Raw genomic sequence first — 18240 nt, 5'->3', positions numbered from 1 at the left:
ACCACGCTGCTCGCAGTTGATGGGCGACGTGACATCAGACTATTGAATCCAATTACGTATTCATTTCTTGCCGCCCTGTGTAAATAATACTCGATAATGACGCACGTGCCAAGGCCTATTTCGTCATTGTAAGAGACAATAATTAGCAATGACCATTATAAAACTACCTGTCTCTCTCTCTCTCTCTTAGCTGTAACACTCAGTTCATTTCAACAATCAACGAGGATGAAACTCTCCGTAATTGTGAGTACATATTATTTTTTCATTTTCCTTCTCATAATTTTAAGACAATCAAACATTGTTGTGAAAAGAAATAGGTATTTTATTGTGTTTATTGGTTGTATAAGTTTAAATCTAAAATAAATACTCACCGGTTTGCCCGCCCGATCGATCGTAAAATACTTTGTGTAACATTAAACTCAGACCACCTGTTTGACGATTCGTTCTCACTAAAAAAGTATCAATCAGACTATAACAAATAGTTTTGTGCGTTTGTGCGCTTCATCTGACGAGCAGATGTGAGTATTTTACTTAAACGCATTGCAGTCATTGCATAAATAGTTTTGTTGATATAATTAAGTGAGAAACAATCACCCAACAAGTGGTCTAAAACAATAACAAAGAGCCGAGGACTTCGAGGAATTCATCTTATAACGATCGTGTGATGGAAAAAAGTCTAATGTGGATTATCAAGATATCAATGGAAATAGATCGCTGTGTTGTGTTATATTTCCATCATGTAATAATGACAAGTCGCTTTGTTATATTTTGGATTGAAAACTTTTCTGTTATAATGGGAGCTATCTGTATTCAGGTTTTCGTCCAGTTGAGTCATCGATTACAGAAGTTGTTACTCTCCAACAATCGGATATCTTAATAAATGTAAATATGCTGGTTTCCCTTTGAATGTTGTAATCTTACCGATGGGTCAAGCTGAACAAAGGGACCGATTGTTATGTCAGATATTTAAAAAAACTGTGAACACTTTATATGTGATCAATGACTCCAGTACACGCGTGGCGCAGTTGCACACATATGTAATGGCTTGTGATCGCATAGTGGTGTTTTTTTTTTAGATAGTAATATTATCCTTTGCGTTCTGTTGTAGATGTTAATAATGACGGAAGAGTTCAAGGGCCGATGATGATAATTGAATGTACAACATCAAGACATTCAAATAAAAATCCAGGTTCCAATTTTCATTTCTTACAGTTTATTGTTGTGATAAATTCCAAATCCAAATCAAATAGCATGGTCATAGTTCAATCAGTCATTTTGCCCAAGTACCCATTTTCAATATACGTGAAATATTTCTAAGTCCGTAAAATAAAAGATTCTTAGTAGGATGTTAGCACTGACAGCATACTTAGAAAAGTGCCGCTCATCATGAAGTAGAATCGTAGAATAATCTAAAAACACTACGTTTTCTTCTATATTTTGACAGTTCCCTGTCAGTCTACAATCCAACCCCTAAGAGTAATACCAAATCATATTGAAACCTGAAATGTCAATTCCTACATATTAATGTTAAACCCCGCCTTTTATGACATAACGTGATTTTTATATAATATATTATGTCCTTTTCACCTGTTCCAACATCCCTAAACCAATTTAAGAATGATTTGATTAACTAGTACTCAACACGATAACCTGTCCAGTAACTTGGAACAAAAACAGCCCAAACGTATCATTCACTGACCAAGTTTAACTGATATGCCTGCATCGTGTACTCACTAAACCCATTTGCTGATAAAAATAATTGAGAATTTTGCACCAAAATTCTTAGATAACCTTTTGCATAAGCTTACTCTCTTACACACGGAAAACTAACATTTATTATTATTATTATTATTATTATTATTATTATTATTATTATTATTATTATTATTATTATTATTATTATTATTATTATTATTATTATTATTATTATTATTATTATTATTATTATTATTATTATTATTATTGATATGGTTTTGATATCTTCCAAGTTAGGCTCCAGGGTGTCCAAAACTAAATTTGTCGGCCCGACAAAATTGTTTTAGCAGTAAAGAGCATTAGTTGTTAGTGGGGGGAGGTGGATAACCGTAGTTTTAAAACAGAAGAAAACAGTCTTTTAGATAAAATGATAGGCCACCTTTCCTGTTTTGGCTCAGCAGGAGCGCCCATCCCCACCCTCACCACATTGTCGCACATCATCGCGCCTAAAGTGGGCTGCTTCTTATGGTTCACACTATTATGTTATGACGATCGACCCAATCAGCAAAGTCCGGTCCGCATTCGTGCACCGTCGCGAACCCGCCTGGTAGCATCGTCACAACACACCTTTCGACTAGATGCTCTGCCGTTTCGGGTTCTTGCCCACAGCGTGGACATATTGGACAGGAAGTTAGACCCCACTGATGTAACGCACCGGCCGTTAGGCAGCTCCTCGACCGAAGCCGATTCGCAACTACCCAGTGTCTCCTCTTACTGGTATCAAAGCCTGGCAACTTCTCACCAAGCTTAGAGGAGTGTAGGTCCCCGCCCCCACGAGGGATTGAATTCGTCCAAACCGACTTCCATCTCGTATGTGCAGCTCTGTCCGTAGTCAGGGATTCTGCGTACAAGGGTTGCCGGGACTTATTTCGGCTCGAAACGGGGGCACCGTTCATTATGCGCATGAGAGGGGTATCCCCATTCCCTCTCTCTTTGATCTTACCCTAAAGTGGGCAACAAGAAAAAGAGAGCCGTCTGTGATGACGCACAACCTTCGTGCAGTAGGTACCGATCACTATCACGGCTAGTCAGGAGACATGCGCGAGTGCTAACGAAAAGCAGCATATGCTAAAATTTATGATGAAAAGCAGTATATGCTAAATTAGTAAAATATAGGGCGGCACAAAGCATCTTCGCTCAATAGACCAACCGCCAGTGCCTGCGTTGTCTGTCATTTTTAAAACTTCAACTGCCTAGACTTGCGATCCATAAACACAAGCGCTCCTTTTTTTATTAGTCTATGTGGCACTTGCGTGCTCATAGCTGGTGGGTAAAGCAACTTTTTGCAGGGCCGCCGTGGCCAAAAGTGGCCAAATAGAACAACAAGATCCCAATTTTAAAAATGACGGGAGGTTGAGTGACTGCATTGTATATATAACATAACATAACATAACATAGCATAACATAACATAACATAGCATAACATGATAATCAGTTATATAGCGCCCACTTCCAAATTGATAAAATGCTCGTCGGCACTTAGAATTACAGATGGATCAGGCTCTTCACGTACTCATGAACACACACATACACATACACACACACACACACACACATTCACAAACACATACAAATATACACTATACACACACACACATTCAAATACACACACATTCAAATACACACACACACACACACACACACACATCCACCGTGCACTTAATTAATCGTTTTACTATAAACATTCTAGATATCATAATATGAGCAGCTGTGAACATTGATGTGTACTATCGAATACACATCAAATTGTCATTTATGAATATTAAATCAGCTGATCTGATTGTATACTTCATTAAAACTTCTTTGTCATATAAAATACGTGGATAAAACAGGTCATGGTTTGTTTTAGAAAGCTTTCCAATTTCAGTATGTGATCAATACGATAAAAAAAACAACACATTAGCAGACATGCCAACCATCCCGGAATTTCCGGATTTGTCCCGGAAATTTGTGGGGAAAAATGGTTGTCCCGGAAAATACGGAAGTTTACATTTTGTCCCAGCAATAGAAAGATAACTACCATTATACTACCACCACATAATCATCCCTACCACCACTACAACAACTACCACCACAACATCATGCCTACCACTACTACTACAACTACCACCACCACATTATCATCTCTACTATCAATACTACAACACTACCACAACATCATCATCCCGACTATCACGACTACAACGACTACAGCCACATCATCATCCCTACCACCACTACTACATCAACTAGTACCACATCATCATCCCTACCACAACCAGTACAATTTACAAATTACCACCAGTCCATCATCATCCCTACCACGACTAGTACTACGACTACTATCAGATCATCATTCCTACCACTATTACTACAGCAACAAATCATCCCTACCACCACTACCACAACAACTTCCACTACTACTATAACTACTGCTACCACATCATCTTCCCTACCAACATTACTACAACTTCTACCACACCATCTTCCCTACCACCACTACCACAACTTTCACCACCACCACACCTTCACCCCTACCACCACTACTACAACCATCCCCACCACCAGATCATCAGCCATTAACAAACCATATAATTCGGAAATTGATTTGTTATTCTCTCTCACAACGGTTGGACAAAAATAGCCTTTTGTGGTCAGTCCTTGTCACCAGTGGTCGTGTTATCTTGATGAGTTATCCAAGTTATGTAATATTATTAAAGCAGTGAGGGAGGATGCCCCTTCTGTTGCAAGCAGATAAATAACTACACATACTTATAATAACCTCTAGTCGATACATATTGAGCTTTTATATAGAGCAATATCCACTTAACGTGCTCAAAGCGCTGGTCAACAGCAACATTTAACGTAGGACGAGACATGACGCCTGTTAGGCGATATTACAATTTTACGGACAAAGACAACGCCGTTAACGGTCAGGTACTCATTTTACACCTGAGTACGGTGAGAGAATATGAGTAAAGAGTCTTTTCCAAGGACTCAACTATGCGTCAAGCGAGGCTCGGACCCAGGACCTTCCGATCCGAAAGCGAGTGTCATACCACTAGACCACATAGCCGCACATAGTACCATTGAAACCATAATATTATTCTCTTGATATCAGATGTTTGACTGTCTTTTAAGACATTATTATTGTGCAATGTATTGTTCCTAAAATTTAAGGTTTTATCCAAAATAAAATGTCCCTGAAATTTGAAATTATGGTAGGGGTGCCTGTTATCAATACTACGACAACCGTCATCGGTCCTACCACCACTACGACGACCGCCATCATTCCTATTACCACTACCACCACATCATCATCCCTACCACCACTACCACAACTATCACTACCACCACATCTTAATCCCTACCACCACTACCACAACCATCACTACCACCACATCATCAACCCTACCACCACTACCACAACCACCACTACCACCACATCATCATCCCTACCACCACTACCACAACCACCACTACCACCACATCATCATCCCTACCACCACTACCACAACCACCACTACCACCACATCATCATCCCTACCACCACTACCACAACCACCACTACCACCACATCATCATCCCTACCACCACTACCACAACCACCACTACCACCACATCATCATCATCCCTACCACCACTACCACAACCATCACTACCACCACATCATCATCCCTACCACCACTACCACAACCACCACTACCACAACCACCACTACCACAACCACCACTATTACCACATCATCATCCCTACCACCACTACCACAACCACCACAACCACCACTACCACCATATCATCATCCCTACCACCACTACCACAACCACCACTACGATTACATCATCATCCCTACCATCACTACCACAACCACCACAACCATTACATCATCATCCCTACCACAACCACCACAACCACCAGTAGCACCACACCATCATCCCTACCACCACTACCATTACATCATCATCCATACCACAACCGCCTTTACCACCACATCATCATCCCTACCACAACCACCACAACCACCACTACCATTACACCATCATCCCTACCACAACCACCACAACCACCACTACCATTACATCATCATCCCTACCACCACTACCACCACATCATCATCCCTACCATCACTACCACAACCACCACTACCACCTCATCATCATCCCTACCACCACTTCTCAACCACCACTACCATTACATCATCATCCCTACCACCACTACCACAACCACCACTACCACCACATCATCATCCCTACCACCACTACCACCACATCATCATCCCTACCACCACTACCACAACCACCACTACCACCTCATCATCATCCCTACCACCACTTCTCAACCACCACTACCATTACATCATCATCCCTACCATCACTACCACAACCACCACTACCACCACATCATCATCCCTACCACCACTACCACCACATCATCATCCCTACCACCACTACCACAACCATCACTACCACCACATCATCATCCCTACTACCACTACCACAACCATCACTACCATCACATCATCATCCCAACCACCACTACCACAACCACCATAACCACCACTACCACCATATCATCATCCCTACTACCACTACCACAACCATCACTACCATCACTGTCACAGTAAAGGTTGTTCACAATTATCTTATTAAATTTTATTTTATTAAGAACTGAATTCATCTCACTCCAGTTATATTTCGGTAGGCTTAGATAAACTTTACCTTCTAATATTAGATCGTCTTTCCTTTTATAGCCTTCCCTCGAATTAATTTCTAATTAGTGAATACTTTTCGTTCTACATTCTGTCACGTAGCCACTTATTATAAAAGCTGATAGGTCTAACATTTGACACTCACTTTCTCTCCACAATCTATGCCGGACGGCCAGTCGCTCTATTCCTATATATATACTGGAAGATTTTTATCTTTTGGGACTTTGTAGATATTATATCTACACCATTAAGACGCCGGAGCTTTTAACTTTGATTGTATAATCTTCAAGGATCAAACCCAAGCCCGCTGTCAAAGGACTACACAATAACTTCTTACCAATTGCCTGGAAGTGGAATTTTACGAGTCCAATCCTGTTATCAGAGGAATAGATCATCCAAGCCCATCAACTGCCTGGAAACGTAAACTTATGAACCTGACATATTATCATAAGTTACGTAAAATATTCATATCTCTATTTGTAACTGCCACGATCACTGTTTATCTCTTTTAATTAAATTTCATCATTATTTTTATTTCATTGTAAACAAATCGTTAATTGTTTTTCATTTATAGTAACTAGTAAATTCTGGGGCCTCATTCTACATATATCTTTATGCATAGTCGAGTAGCTCTTTACTCACTTGAGACCATGACATTTTGGAGGGGACACATATAAAGAATTGAATTTATTTAGTTACTTATATCTATTTCATCTAACTTTAAAGTTTAAATTGTAAAACTCTTAATTGCCCCACTTGATCATATTTTAATTGAACTCCCTATTTACAGGATTAATTTTTTTTTCTTTTTCATTTCTTCATTTAAATGGAATAGCAATTTATCCATTCATTCTTTCATTCAAATTGAATAGCATTTTATTGATTCATTCCTTCATCCATTTATTCATTTATAAATCATTCATTCATTCATTGTTCATTCATTTATTTATTCATTCATTCATTCATTCATCCATTCATTCGTTTATTCACTCATTTATCCAATCATTCATACATTTATTCCTCCCTTCATTCTTTCATTCATACATTATCCATTCATTCATTCATTTATTCACTCAGTTTTTCATTCATTCATTCATTCCTTGTCCACTTTGTTATTATATCACTCATTTCATTTTGTTGTTTGCCTCATTCATGAATTGTTTTCAATATGTTTACATTCCATAACGATTCATTCACCTATCATCCAATCACTCAGTGTTGTGAACACATTTTGTAAATATTGTAAATCTTACGATATTTTATTGTTTTGTATTTCAGACATCACTGTTAAACACTCTTCAATGCCTAATTACAATTGTTGAACAACCATTGAACAAGAGAGAGGTCCCAGCCACGAACTGAGTTGGTAAATATATCCTTCATTATTCTCTTTTACATGAGTTGGGCATCACATAGTAACTATAGACATCGTGATTTGTTTTGCATAGTGATTTGTTTTAAATACATTTTTGGCATACTACTGTTACCGAAAACCACTTATATATTATGTTCTGAAAAGTGAGTCTTTAAAAACTAAATAATAATAAAAGGAGTCTACTAGCCGTCGTGTTATATTTAGTGATAGATAACTTGGGATTATTTTGGCATCCTATTATTGTTATCACACTCTAGTATATTAGCGTCATTGCGAATAATTGTACACAAACTAACGACGAGTCACACACATTGGTGATACATTTTTCGTAGTAACATAGTTTAGAGTACACGCGATTGACACATTGTTATGGACTCAAGTCATAACTCCGCATTGTATTGACACATTGCTTTATAAGATATAACGATAAAAGGCATCAAATTCAACATACATAATAAGTTGAAATAAGAGAGAGAGATTTCTAAAAATAGAACAGTTCATTCCAGTAAGTGTAAATAAATAAAACAGTCAGTAACAGTATCCTGTCAATATAATATATATAAAACATCGTAACTAATTTATTGCAAAAATGGAAGCATATAAAAGATACTTAAGTCTCGCAAAGGACTTAGAAATACCAAAGGAAAGATATTTTCATGGTGCGAAGAGAAAATAAAAGAAGAAAAAGAAGAAAGAATTCGTAGAGAAGAAAATGAAGAAAGAATTCGTAGAGAAGAAAATGAAGAAAGAATTCGTAGAGAAGAAAAAGAACACGAAGAAAGAATTCGTAGAGAAGAAAATGAAGAAAGAATTCGTAGAGAAGAAAAAGAACACGAAGAAAGAATACGTAGAGAAGAACGAGAAGAAAGAGTCCAAGAAAGGGAACTAAAAAGACAAATAGCTTTAGCAGAAGAAGAAACTAAAAGGACCCAAATGATGCTGGAAATTGAAAAAAACAAAAACCGGTCATGAAAGAAAACATAATAATAGTGATGAATTTTTCGTGAAACTTCCACGCATGCCAACATACGATGAACGCTCAGACTGTCTAGAATCCTTCTTACACCGATTCGAAGTTCAGGCTAAAGGTTATCGTTGGCCAGAAAGCAAATGGGCCACAGCCTTGATTAACTGCTTATCTGGAGAACCGCTAAAAGTTTTCTATACCTTAACAACTGAAGATGCAGATGACTATGGAAAAATTAAAGACGCTCTACTAAAAAGATTTAGATTAACGGAAGATGGTTACCAGGAAAGGTTTCACACTGCAAAACCGGAAAGTGGAGAAGACTTTAATACATTCGTGAACCGAATTACTCAATTTCTAAATCGGTGGCTTGAGTTGGCAAACGTAAAACAAGACGACTTTGCAGGCCTTTACTATCTCACGCTGAAGAATCGAATCTATCAAGCTTGCAACCCAGATTTAGTCGCATTCTTTAAAGAGAGAAAGCCAGAAAACTTGGACAAATTAAAAATCTACGCAGAAAACTTTAACAGCGCACATCCATTGACACCCCTTAGCAGAACATTGAAGGAACCATACTACGCTGCGGCTGCTCAGAGTCCATGTACACCTAAAGTTCAAAACTCAAATAGAACGAGCCGATCAATCACTCGGAACACGCAAGTGAAACAGGATGACCATAGTAACAAACCATGGAACAAACAGTTCAATAGAGACCATAGCCGACCCTATCAAAACAAAACAAGAAATAGCACTGACAATAATACTGAGTATAAGAAAACCAACAAACCTATAATTAAATGTCAATATTGTGGAATGAAAGGCCACACAGCAGACAAATGTTACAAAATCGTGGGATATCCAAAAGAAACTGCAAATGCATCACTCCAAACAAGTGTAAATAATCAGACACGAGTAATGTCAGGAGAAAATATAAATGTGTATTGCGTGAAAGGTATGTCACTTTTAACACAAACTCACAAATCAGGATCGCTATTTTTTTGTGAAGGCAAAGCTAATGGAACTGATTGCAAAATATTGAGAGACACAGGATGCAGTACAGTAGGAATAAAAGCATCTTTGATCAATGACGAAGACAAAACTGGAAAAACGGTACAATGCATCACATTCAGTGGCACAGTCGAAACCTTTGAAACAGCTAATGTGTACATAGAAACCCCATACTATACAGGAATAGTGGAATGCTGTATACTTCCCAACCCCGTCGCTGATGTTATTGTTGGCAATATAAAAGGTCTTAAAGACAACCCAACAGATGTAAAAGAATGGTCATTAACCCAAGAAACAGCTTGTCTAGCAGAAACAAGAAAGATGACTAAGACAACAGAGAAGCCAATGACTATTTCTCTAGAACCACAACAATTTGACAGGAACAGGTTCATTGAAGAACAGAAAAAGGACCCGACTTTAACTTCATATTTCAATATCGCAAACAAAGGGACGAAATCAAAAGTTGAATACATCATTGAAAAAGATATTCTGTTCAGGTTACATAGGAAAAGAAACAAAATAGCTAAACAACTGGTCACGCCGAGTATTTACAGAAACAAAATCCTTGGAATAGCGCACGATTCAATAACTTCTGGACATCTTGGGAGCTCTTCCACATTGAAGAGAATATCCGAGAATTTCACATGGCCTGGAATTACTAAAGACGTCCGAGAATATGTGAAATCGTGTGACACATGCCAAAGAAGAGTCGCAAAAGGCAGAATACCGAGATTGCCATTAGAGACAACCCCAGTTATTGAAAAAGTTTTTCAAAAAGTTGCAATTGACATTATAGGCCCTTTAACAAAATCAGATAGAAACCATACACACATACTAACACTAGTCGATTACGCAACCAGGTGGCCAGAAGCGATAGCATTGAAATCAACTACATCGGATCACATAGCTGAAGCATTGATGACAATTTTTACTAGAATAGGCATACCAAATGAGATACTGTCGGACAATGGACCCCAATTTACATCACATATGATGCATGAAACCATGAAACTCATGGGAATCCAACACTCATTCACAACTCCCTACCACCCCCAAGCAAATGGTCTTTGTGAAAGATTTAATGGCACTCTAAAGAATATGTTAAGAAAAGTGTCAGCAGAAAAACCAGATGATTGGGACAGATACTTACCAGCAATCCTATTTGCATATAGAGAAATACCCCAAGAATCTACAGGCTACTCCCCATTTGAGTTGATGTATGGACGATCACCTCGCGGCCCGATCAATATAGTAGCCGACATTTGTAAAGGGAATGAGGAGGACAATAACGAAATTATGTTTGCTTACGAATATGTAAGAAACCTGAAAGACAGAATAGAGGACACGTGTAAGCTAGCACAGGAATCCGTCACTAAAAAAAGCAGAGAAATACAAGGAATACTCCGATCGAAAAAGCAAGTCAAGAAAATTTGAGATTGGTGACAAAGTACTAATACTCTTACCCGATGACTCGAGTAAACTTTTAGCTACATGGAAAGGACCATTCAAAATAACAGCAGTAAAATCTAATGTTAATTACGAGATTCAAATTAACAACACAACAAAGACATTCCATGCAAATATGCTAAAAAGATATTTTGATAGAGACACAGTGTCGCAACCTATGTTTACTAATATCGAAGCTTCAAATGCAGGATTAATCATACCGTTGGTCATGGGACACAGACACCCGAGACAGAAAAACAAACAAAAATTGCACAATTGCAACCACCTAAGACAAAAAAAGAAGTACGCAAAGTACTTGGGCTCCTAAATTTTTACAGGAAATACATTTACAACTTCGCGCACATCGCGACACCGCTAACAAATCTGACAAAGAATGGGTCACCGAACAAAATTGTTTGGACAGAAGTGTGTCAGAATAGCTTTAACCAATTAAAGGCATTACTCTGTTCAGAACCAATTCTTAAATTACCCGACATATCAAAAGAATTTGTTGTAAGAACTGACGCGTCTGATAAGGGCATCGCAGGTGTACTATTACAGGAGCATGAGGGAACTCTAATGCCTTGCTTATATGCAAGCAGAAAATTATTGGACAGAGAATCACGATACTCTGTAATAGAGCGTGAAGGACTGGCCATCGTCTTTGCTATAAAGACATTCAGCAGATATCTACTGCTAAAAGAGTTTGTGGTCGAAACGGACCATAAACCACTCACGCACATAAGAAATAACAAAATGAATAATAGTAGAGTACTAAGGTGGAGTCTATTTTTGCAAAATTACACTTTCAGTATCTCTCACATACCAGGCTGTGAAAATATTCACGCCGACCTACTTTCTCGATTAGTATAAACACGTGAGAAGGGTATAACTTAACCTCCCATGCATACTGTTAGTTACCTCGCAAACTATGCCAAATCAGAACGCACAATTTCGATAATTTTATTTGTAAACATGATGACCCAACTTAATGTAACATTGAGTATTGTTTGGATATATATACCATACCCATTCATGATTTGGGAAATCTTCTCTTTATATATTATTGTTATGAATTTTCACTCATTTATGATTAATAATTGAAATGTCAATATTCCATTTACATTTTCATTCATTTCATTCAGTAAATTACCTTCATATCATCGACTTAAATCATGCTTCATTGCCATCACTATTGTTTATCACAATGATTTGTAATCACATTGCCATCATGTTGTTCATCACAATGATTTGTAATCACAATCTTTCATTGTTATTGTCACCCATTCATATACCTACGTTAATATAAACATTTCCATGTCTAGTTAATAAATAATTTAATTGTAGCACAAATCATAACAATGGATTAATGCTAGAGTATCATGATAGTAAATTTACTTCCGTTTGTAAAATCTATCTTTCCCATAATGGTTAAAGAGTATATTTTAAACGTGGGTGGGGGGTGTCACAGTAAAGGTTGTTCACAATTATCTTATTAAATTTTATTTTATTAAGAACTGAATTCATCTCACTCCAGTTATATTTCGGTAGGCTTAGATAAACTTTACCTTCTAATATTAGATCGTCTTTCCTTTTATAGCCTTCCCTCGAATTAATTTCTAATTAGTGAATACTTTTCGTTCTACATTCTGTCACGTAGCCACTTATTATAAAAGCTGATAGGTCTAACATTTGACACTCACTTTCTCTCCACAATCTATGCCGGACGGCCAGTCGCTCTATTCCTATATATATACTGGAAGATTTTTATCTTTTGGGACTTTGTAGATATTATATCTACACCATTAAGACGCCGGAGCTTTTAACTTTGATTGTATAATCTTCAAGGATCAAACCCAAGCCCGCTGTCAAAGGACTACACAATAACTTCTTACCAATTGCCTGGAAGTGGAATTTTACGAGTCCAATCCTGTTATCAGAGGAATAGATCATCCAAGCCCATCAACTGCCTGGAAACGTAAACTTATGAACCTGACATATTATCATAAGTTACGTAAAATATTCATATCTCTATTTGTAACTGCCACGATCACTGTTTATCTCTTTTAATTAAATTTCATCATTATTTTTATTTCATTGTAAACAAATCGTTAATTGTTTTTCATTTATAGTAACTAGTAAATTCTGGGGCCTCATTCTACATATATCTTTATGCATAGTCGAGTAGCTCTTTACTCACTTGAGACCATGACAATCACATCATCATCCCAACCACCACTACCACAACCACCACAACCACCACTACCACCACATCATCATCCCTACCACCACTAACATTACATCTTCATCCCTACCACAACCACCACAACCACCAGTACCACCACATCATCATCCCTACCACCACTACCACAACCACCACTACCACCACTACCACCACATCATCATCCCTACCACCACTACCACAACCACCACTACCACCACTACCACCACATCATCATCCCTACCACCACTAACATTACATCATCATCCCTACCACAATCACCACAACCACCAGTACCACCACATCATCATCCCTACCACCACTACCACAACCACCATTACCATTACATCATCATCCCTACCACCACTACCACAACTACCACTACCACCACATCATCATTCCTACCACCACTACCACAACCACCACAACCACCACTACCACCATATCATCATCCCTACCACCACTACCACCACATCATCATCCCTACCACCACTACCACCACATCATCATCCCTACCACCACTACCACCACATCATCATCCCTACCACCACTACCACAACCACCACTACCACCACATCATCATCCCTACCACCACTACCACAACCACCACTACCACCACATCATCATCCCTACCACCACCCCCACAACCACCACTACCATTACATCATCATCTCTACCACCACTACCACAACCACCACTACCACCACATCATCATCCCTACCACCACTACCATTACATCATAATCCCTACCACCACTACCACAACCACCACTACCATTACATCATAATCCCTACCACCACTAGCACAACCACCACAACCACCACAACCACCACTACCACCATATCATCATCCAAACCACGCATACCACAACCACTACTACCACCACATCATCATCCCTACCACCACTACCACCACATCATCATCCCTACCACCACTACCACAACCACCACTACCACCACATCATCATCCCTACCACCACTACCACAACTACCACTACCACCACATCATCATCCCTACCACCACTACCACAACCACCACTACCACCACATCATCATCCCTACCACCACTACCATAATCACCACTGCCATTACATCTTCATCCCTACCACCACTACCACAACCACCACTACCACCACATCATCATCCCTACCACCACTACCACAACCACCACTGCCATTACATCTTCATCCCTACCACCACTACCATAATCACCACTAATCACCACTACCACCACATCATCATCCCTACCACATCTACCACAAACACCACTACCAACACACCACCATCCCTACCACCACTACCACAACCACCACAACCACCACTACCACCATATCATCATCCCTACCACCACTACCACAACCACCACTACCATTACATCATCATCTCTACCACAACTACAACATATGATATGACGCCCAAGTCTTTTCACGTTTTTTATATCAAAATATAAAATAGGTGTTAATCATAACCTCATGATTACTTTAGGTAAGACCGCAATTCAATTCATTGTGTATTTGAGTTAGTCGTGCTACACATTTCAATCTGGGCAGACGTGTTGACATTAATTTGTAAACAAACAAACAACTGTGCGATCGTTAAAATAATATGTCACATATCAATTGGATTCAGTAGTCTGATGTCACGCCGCCCGGCTACGGCGGCCATCTTGGTTCTAAACAAAGAAAATCATTACTTTTTATTCTTCATGCTGGCTAGAACTTTTCATATACCTTGTGATCAGAATGTGTAAAAGTCAAAACATGATCAAATGTATGTTTTTTTTTCCCTCTGGATACGCTTTTATGCTCGTCGGAGAAATATTTCATACGGGCGTCCGCCATTGTTCCGATAGTTTAGAGCCAGTGTTACTAAGTTACCACGCGTCATTAGGAAGAAAGTGACGTTACGACTGTTGAAGAGTATTGAGTCTTAGTGTCGTCAGCGAATGTTGGTTAGTGATGGAAAGGGTTACATTAACCACAAAACTATGGCCCGGCATTGTGTCCTTTGATAAGCTGCTTTACATGCAGAACTCGACTCAGACGTATATGAGTACCTGGCCGAGTCCTAGCAATAAAAAGGAAACATGACAGCTAACTTGTAAGGTTTGACATGAAAATTGGCTCAATTTGCCCTGATGAGGGGGGAATACATGAAGCATTGAGCAACTCATTCCCCGCGACTTGTGTGTGTGTGTGTTTTATCAACCCTTTATAGGTAGTATGTTATTGTTGCTTTTTGTCACAATTCCTTCCTTAATTCATCCAATTATATCTACATGCCTTTCACTTATCAAAAGAGCAGTCACAGCAATAGATTAGAACTGGTGAAGATGGAAGAAAATCTAAATGAAAACTCAATTCAAACGGGGGATTTTGCTTGATGAGTAGAGTAATGGATAATGTCAATGGGCCCTTCTAAAGGTGCAGTTTTTTTTTTATAAACTTGAGGCCAAGCAATGACCTAAGACCTTACGTAAAATAGGTGCGCAATCCTTTCAATTCTCCTCGACCCCAACCCCCACCCCCACCCCATTTTTGGAACTCTCTCCAATCACATGTGAGATGCTCTGATTCGTGGGCAACGTTCAAACCTCGCTTAAACTTAAAGTTTTATCTTTTTACGCCACATGTTATTATTATTATTATTATTATTATTATTATTATTATTATTATTATTATTATTATTATTATTATTATTATTATTAATAATATATTATTATTGTATCATTATTATTATTATTATTATTATTATTTTATTATTATTTATTATTATTATTATTATTATTATATATTATATTATATTATTATTATTATTATTATATATATTATTATATTATTGATGATGATGATGATGATGATGATGATGATGATGAATGATGATGATGATGATGATGATGATGATTATTATTATTATTATTATATTATTATTATTATTATTATTATTATATCTGCTTTATTTTCGATGAGAATGAATATTTAAACAATGATTTATTAGACTAATAATAATAAATACTGTGCATGTTTTAACTATGAAATCTAATCGACAAAAATCCATTTTCTAATTTCCCATGACAGACATTCCTGGCTTTCGTCGTCGGTGTTTATTCACAAAAATATTGTTTTATGAAGCACAAAAATGTAAGTGTTTGTTTTTATTTTGCTCTATTCAATTAAAAATGTTTATATATAGCATGTTAGCATTGGTAAGGATTGCTGAAGTCAAATATATGTACAGAAATTAATACAGCAGCTTTTAAAAATAAAGAACAAAATATTAATCACAGATTGTTTCTTGCTCAGTTCCTTTTTCAGACTTCAGACGATAATATAAAACAAGTTTTGGAATTTCTTTTTTTCTCTGATCTTACGACTTGGGGAAAAAAATATTGAGAAATTTTCTATATTTTGCTGCTGTGATGACTGTAGTAAAGACACCGTCTTTGTGAGGGAGCTGCCTATCTGTTGACCACATTTTTGCATGCAGTATGCGGCATCAGAGAGGGCCTGTCCGCATTTTCTGTCACGTCATCATTCAATCAAGGGTAACTTTCCTATGGACCAGTGATTACATCCTTATATATTACCAAAAGGCTGTTGGCTCAAGATTATGTTCTAGAAACAACCAAGACAGCAGTGGTTGAATTTCTGTTACGAATAGTCCGTGTTCACACTGGACTGCTGTACTCTTGTCTAATAATTCAATGGCCGGGGTGTGTTCTTTGGGTTGTGAGAATCCTGCTTTACAAAAACAGTTGATAATAGTAAGAGTAGTAGGTTTCGCTTTTCCCCGTGCTGTTTTTAGGATGGCATGGAAACGTGTTCAATTAGATGTAGTAGAATGACCCCTTAGAGCATCTTGATGTTCTGGGCTGTACTTTTGATTTGGCGTCGTAGGAAAAAAATGTTAGCCATCAAAGTCTCCACAGATGGGTGAGCCAAAACGTCGTCAGCAATTACGATTCTCCCTCGTAGAGTCTTGGTCCTATCCAATTCTAACAACCAGAATTAATAAAGGCTTGGTGTCATACATACATTATTATTTTGCACCCTAGCAGACGGGAAGTTTCTGGTATTCCCTTCAAACATTTTGGTTTGGCGAATTTCTCAATAACAAACAAAAGCCACTTCTTTGTGCTATTCATGTTCGCACAACACATGACAATAATAGTTTCCTCAGCTTTCTTTCTGTCACTAGCTTTCTAGAGAAAAAAACACACACACAAAAACAAAAAAAAACAAATAAAAACAAAAAAACAAATCTCATTGACATTGTAGATGTCCGGCGAGCATCATCTGTATTCTTGTCCACTATGTTGCTTTCTCGTAGGTAAATAGTTTAAATACAAATTAATTCTTCTTCTTTCAGCTTATCCCGCATTTTGCAGGGTTGCCATAATGAATGCTACATCTCCATGCAATTCGGTTCAGCGCATCATCTTCCTTCAGGCCCAGTTCTTTCATATCATCCTTTACCTCATATCTATAAAAACAGAAAAAAAAAGATTATGTCTAAGTAAAATGGAGAAAGTTATGAAGGATGGCGATCGCCCCCTTCACAAATATATCAAGTTCTCCACGAGGAGCCGTCGCCTTGTATCTATAAAAACAAAGACAACACGTCACCTTAATTAATTTTTGTCACATGGTGTTCGACTTTTTAACGCGCAACTGTGATTTAAATTGAATACTATTTTTTAAATATACACACACAAGTTCGGACGTCAGAGGTATGGTCTATCTCAATTTATTAAATTAATATGTAAAGTGTCGCTATTGG

At 37.9% G+C, this 18240-nt stretch overlaps 1 protein-coding gene across 6 annotated transcripts in view; it reads left to right on the top strand.

Moving 5' to 3' along the window:
- Positions 1 to 18240, top strand: part of LOC144977487 (uncharacterized) — a 31449-nt gene that overhangs the window by 8866 nt on the left and 4343 nt on the right. For 4 of the 6 annotated variants that reach the window (XR_013646323.1, XR_013646321.1, XM_078922765.1 and 1 more), the window contains 2 exons: positions 191 to 243; positions 16539 to 16601. Coding sequence is in view for 3 of the 6 variants with exons in the window: in XM_078922765.1 (XP_078778891.1) it covers positions 191 to 243; positions 16539 to 16601 (116 nt within the window). In the remaining 3 variants the exon portion in view is untranslated. The remainder of the gene's footprint in view (positions 1 to 190; positions 244 to 16538; positions 16602 to 18240) is intronic. The other 2 variants (XR_013646322.1, XM_078922766.1) reach the window with 1 other exon arrangement.

The sequence above is a fragment of the Berghia stephanieae genome, chromosome 7 (genome assembly GCF_034508935.2).
Source record: "Berghia stephanieae isolate SIO BIC M18660-M18661 chromosome 7, UCSD_Bste_1.3, whole genome shotgun sequence".
Lineage (NCBI taxonomy): Eukaryota > Metazoa > Mollusca > Gastropoda > Nudibranchia > Aeolidiidae > Berghia > Berghia stephanieae.
Note: the sequence above shows the minus strand (reverse complement) of the source record. Positions and strands in the feature narration are given on the sequence as shown.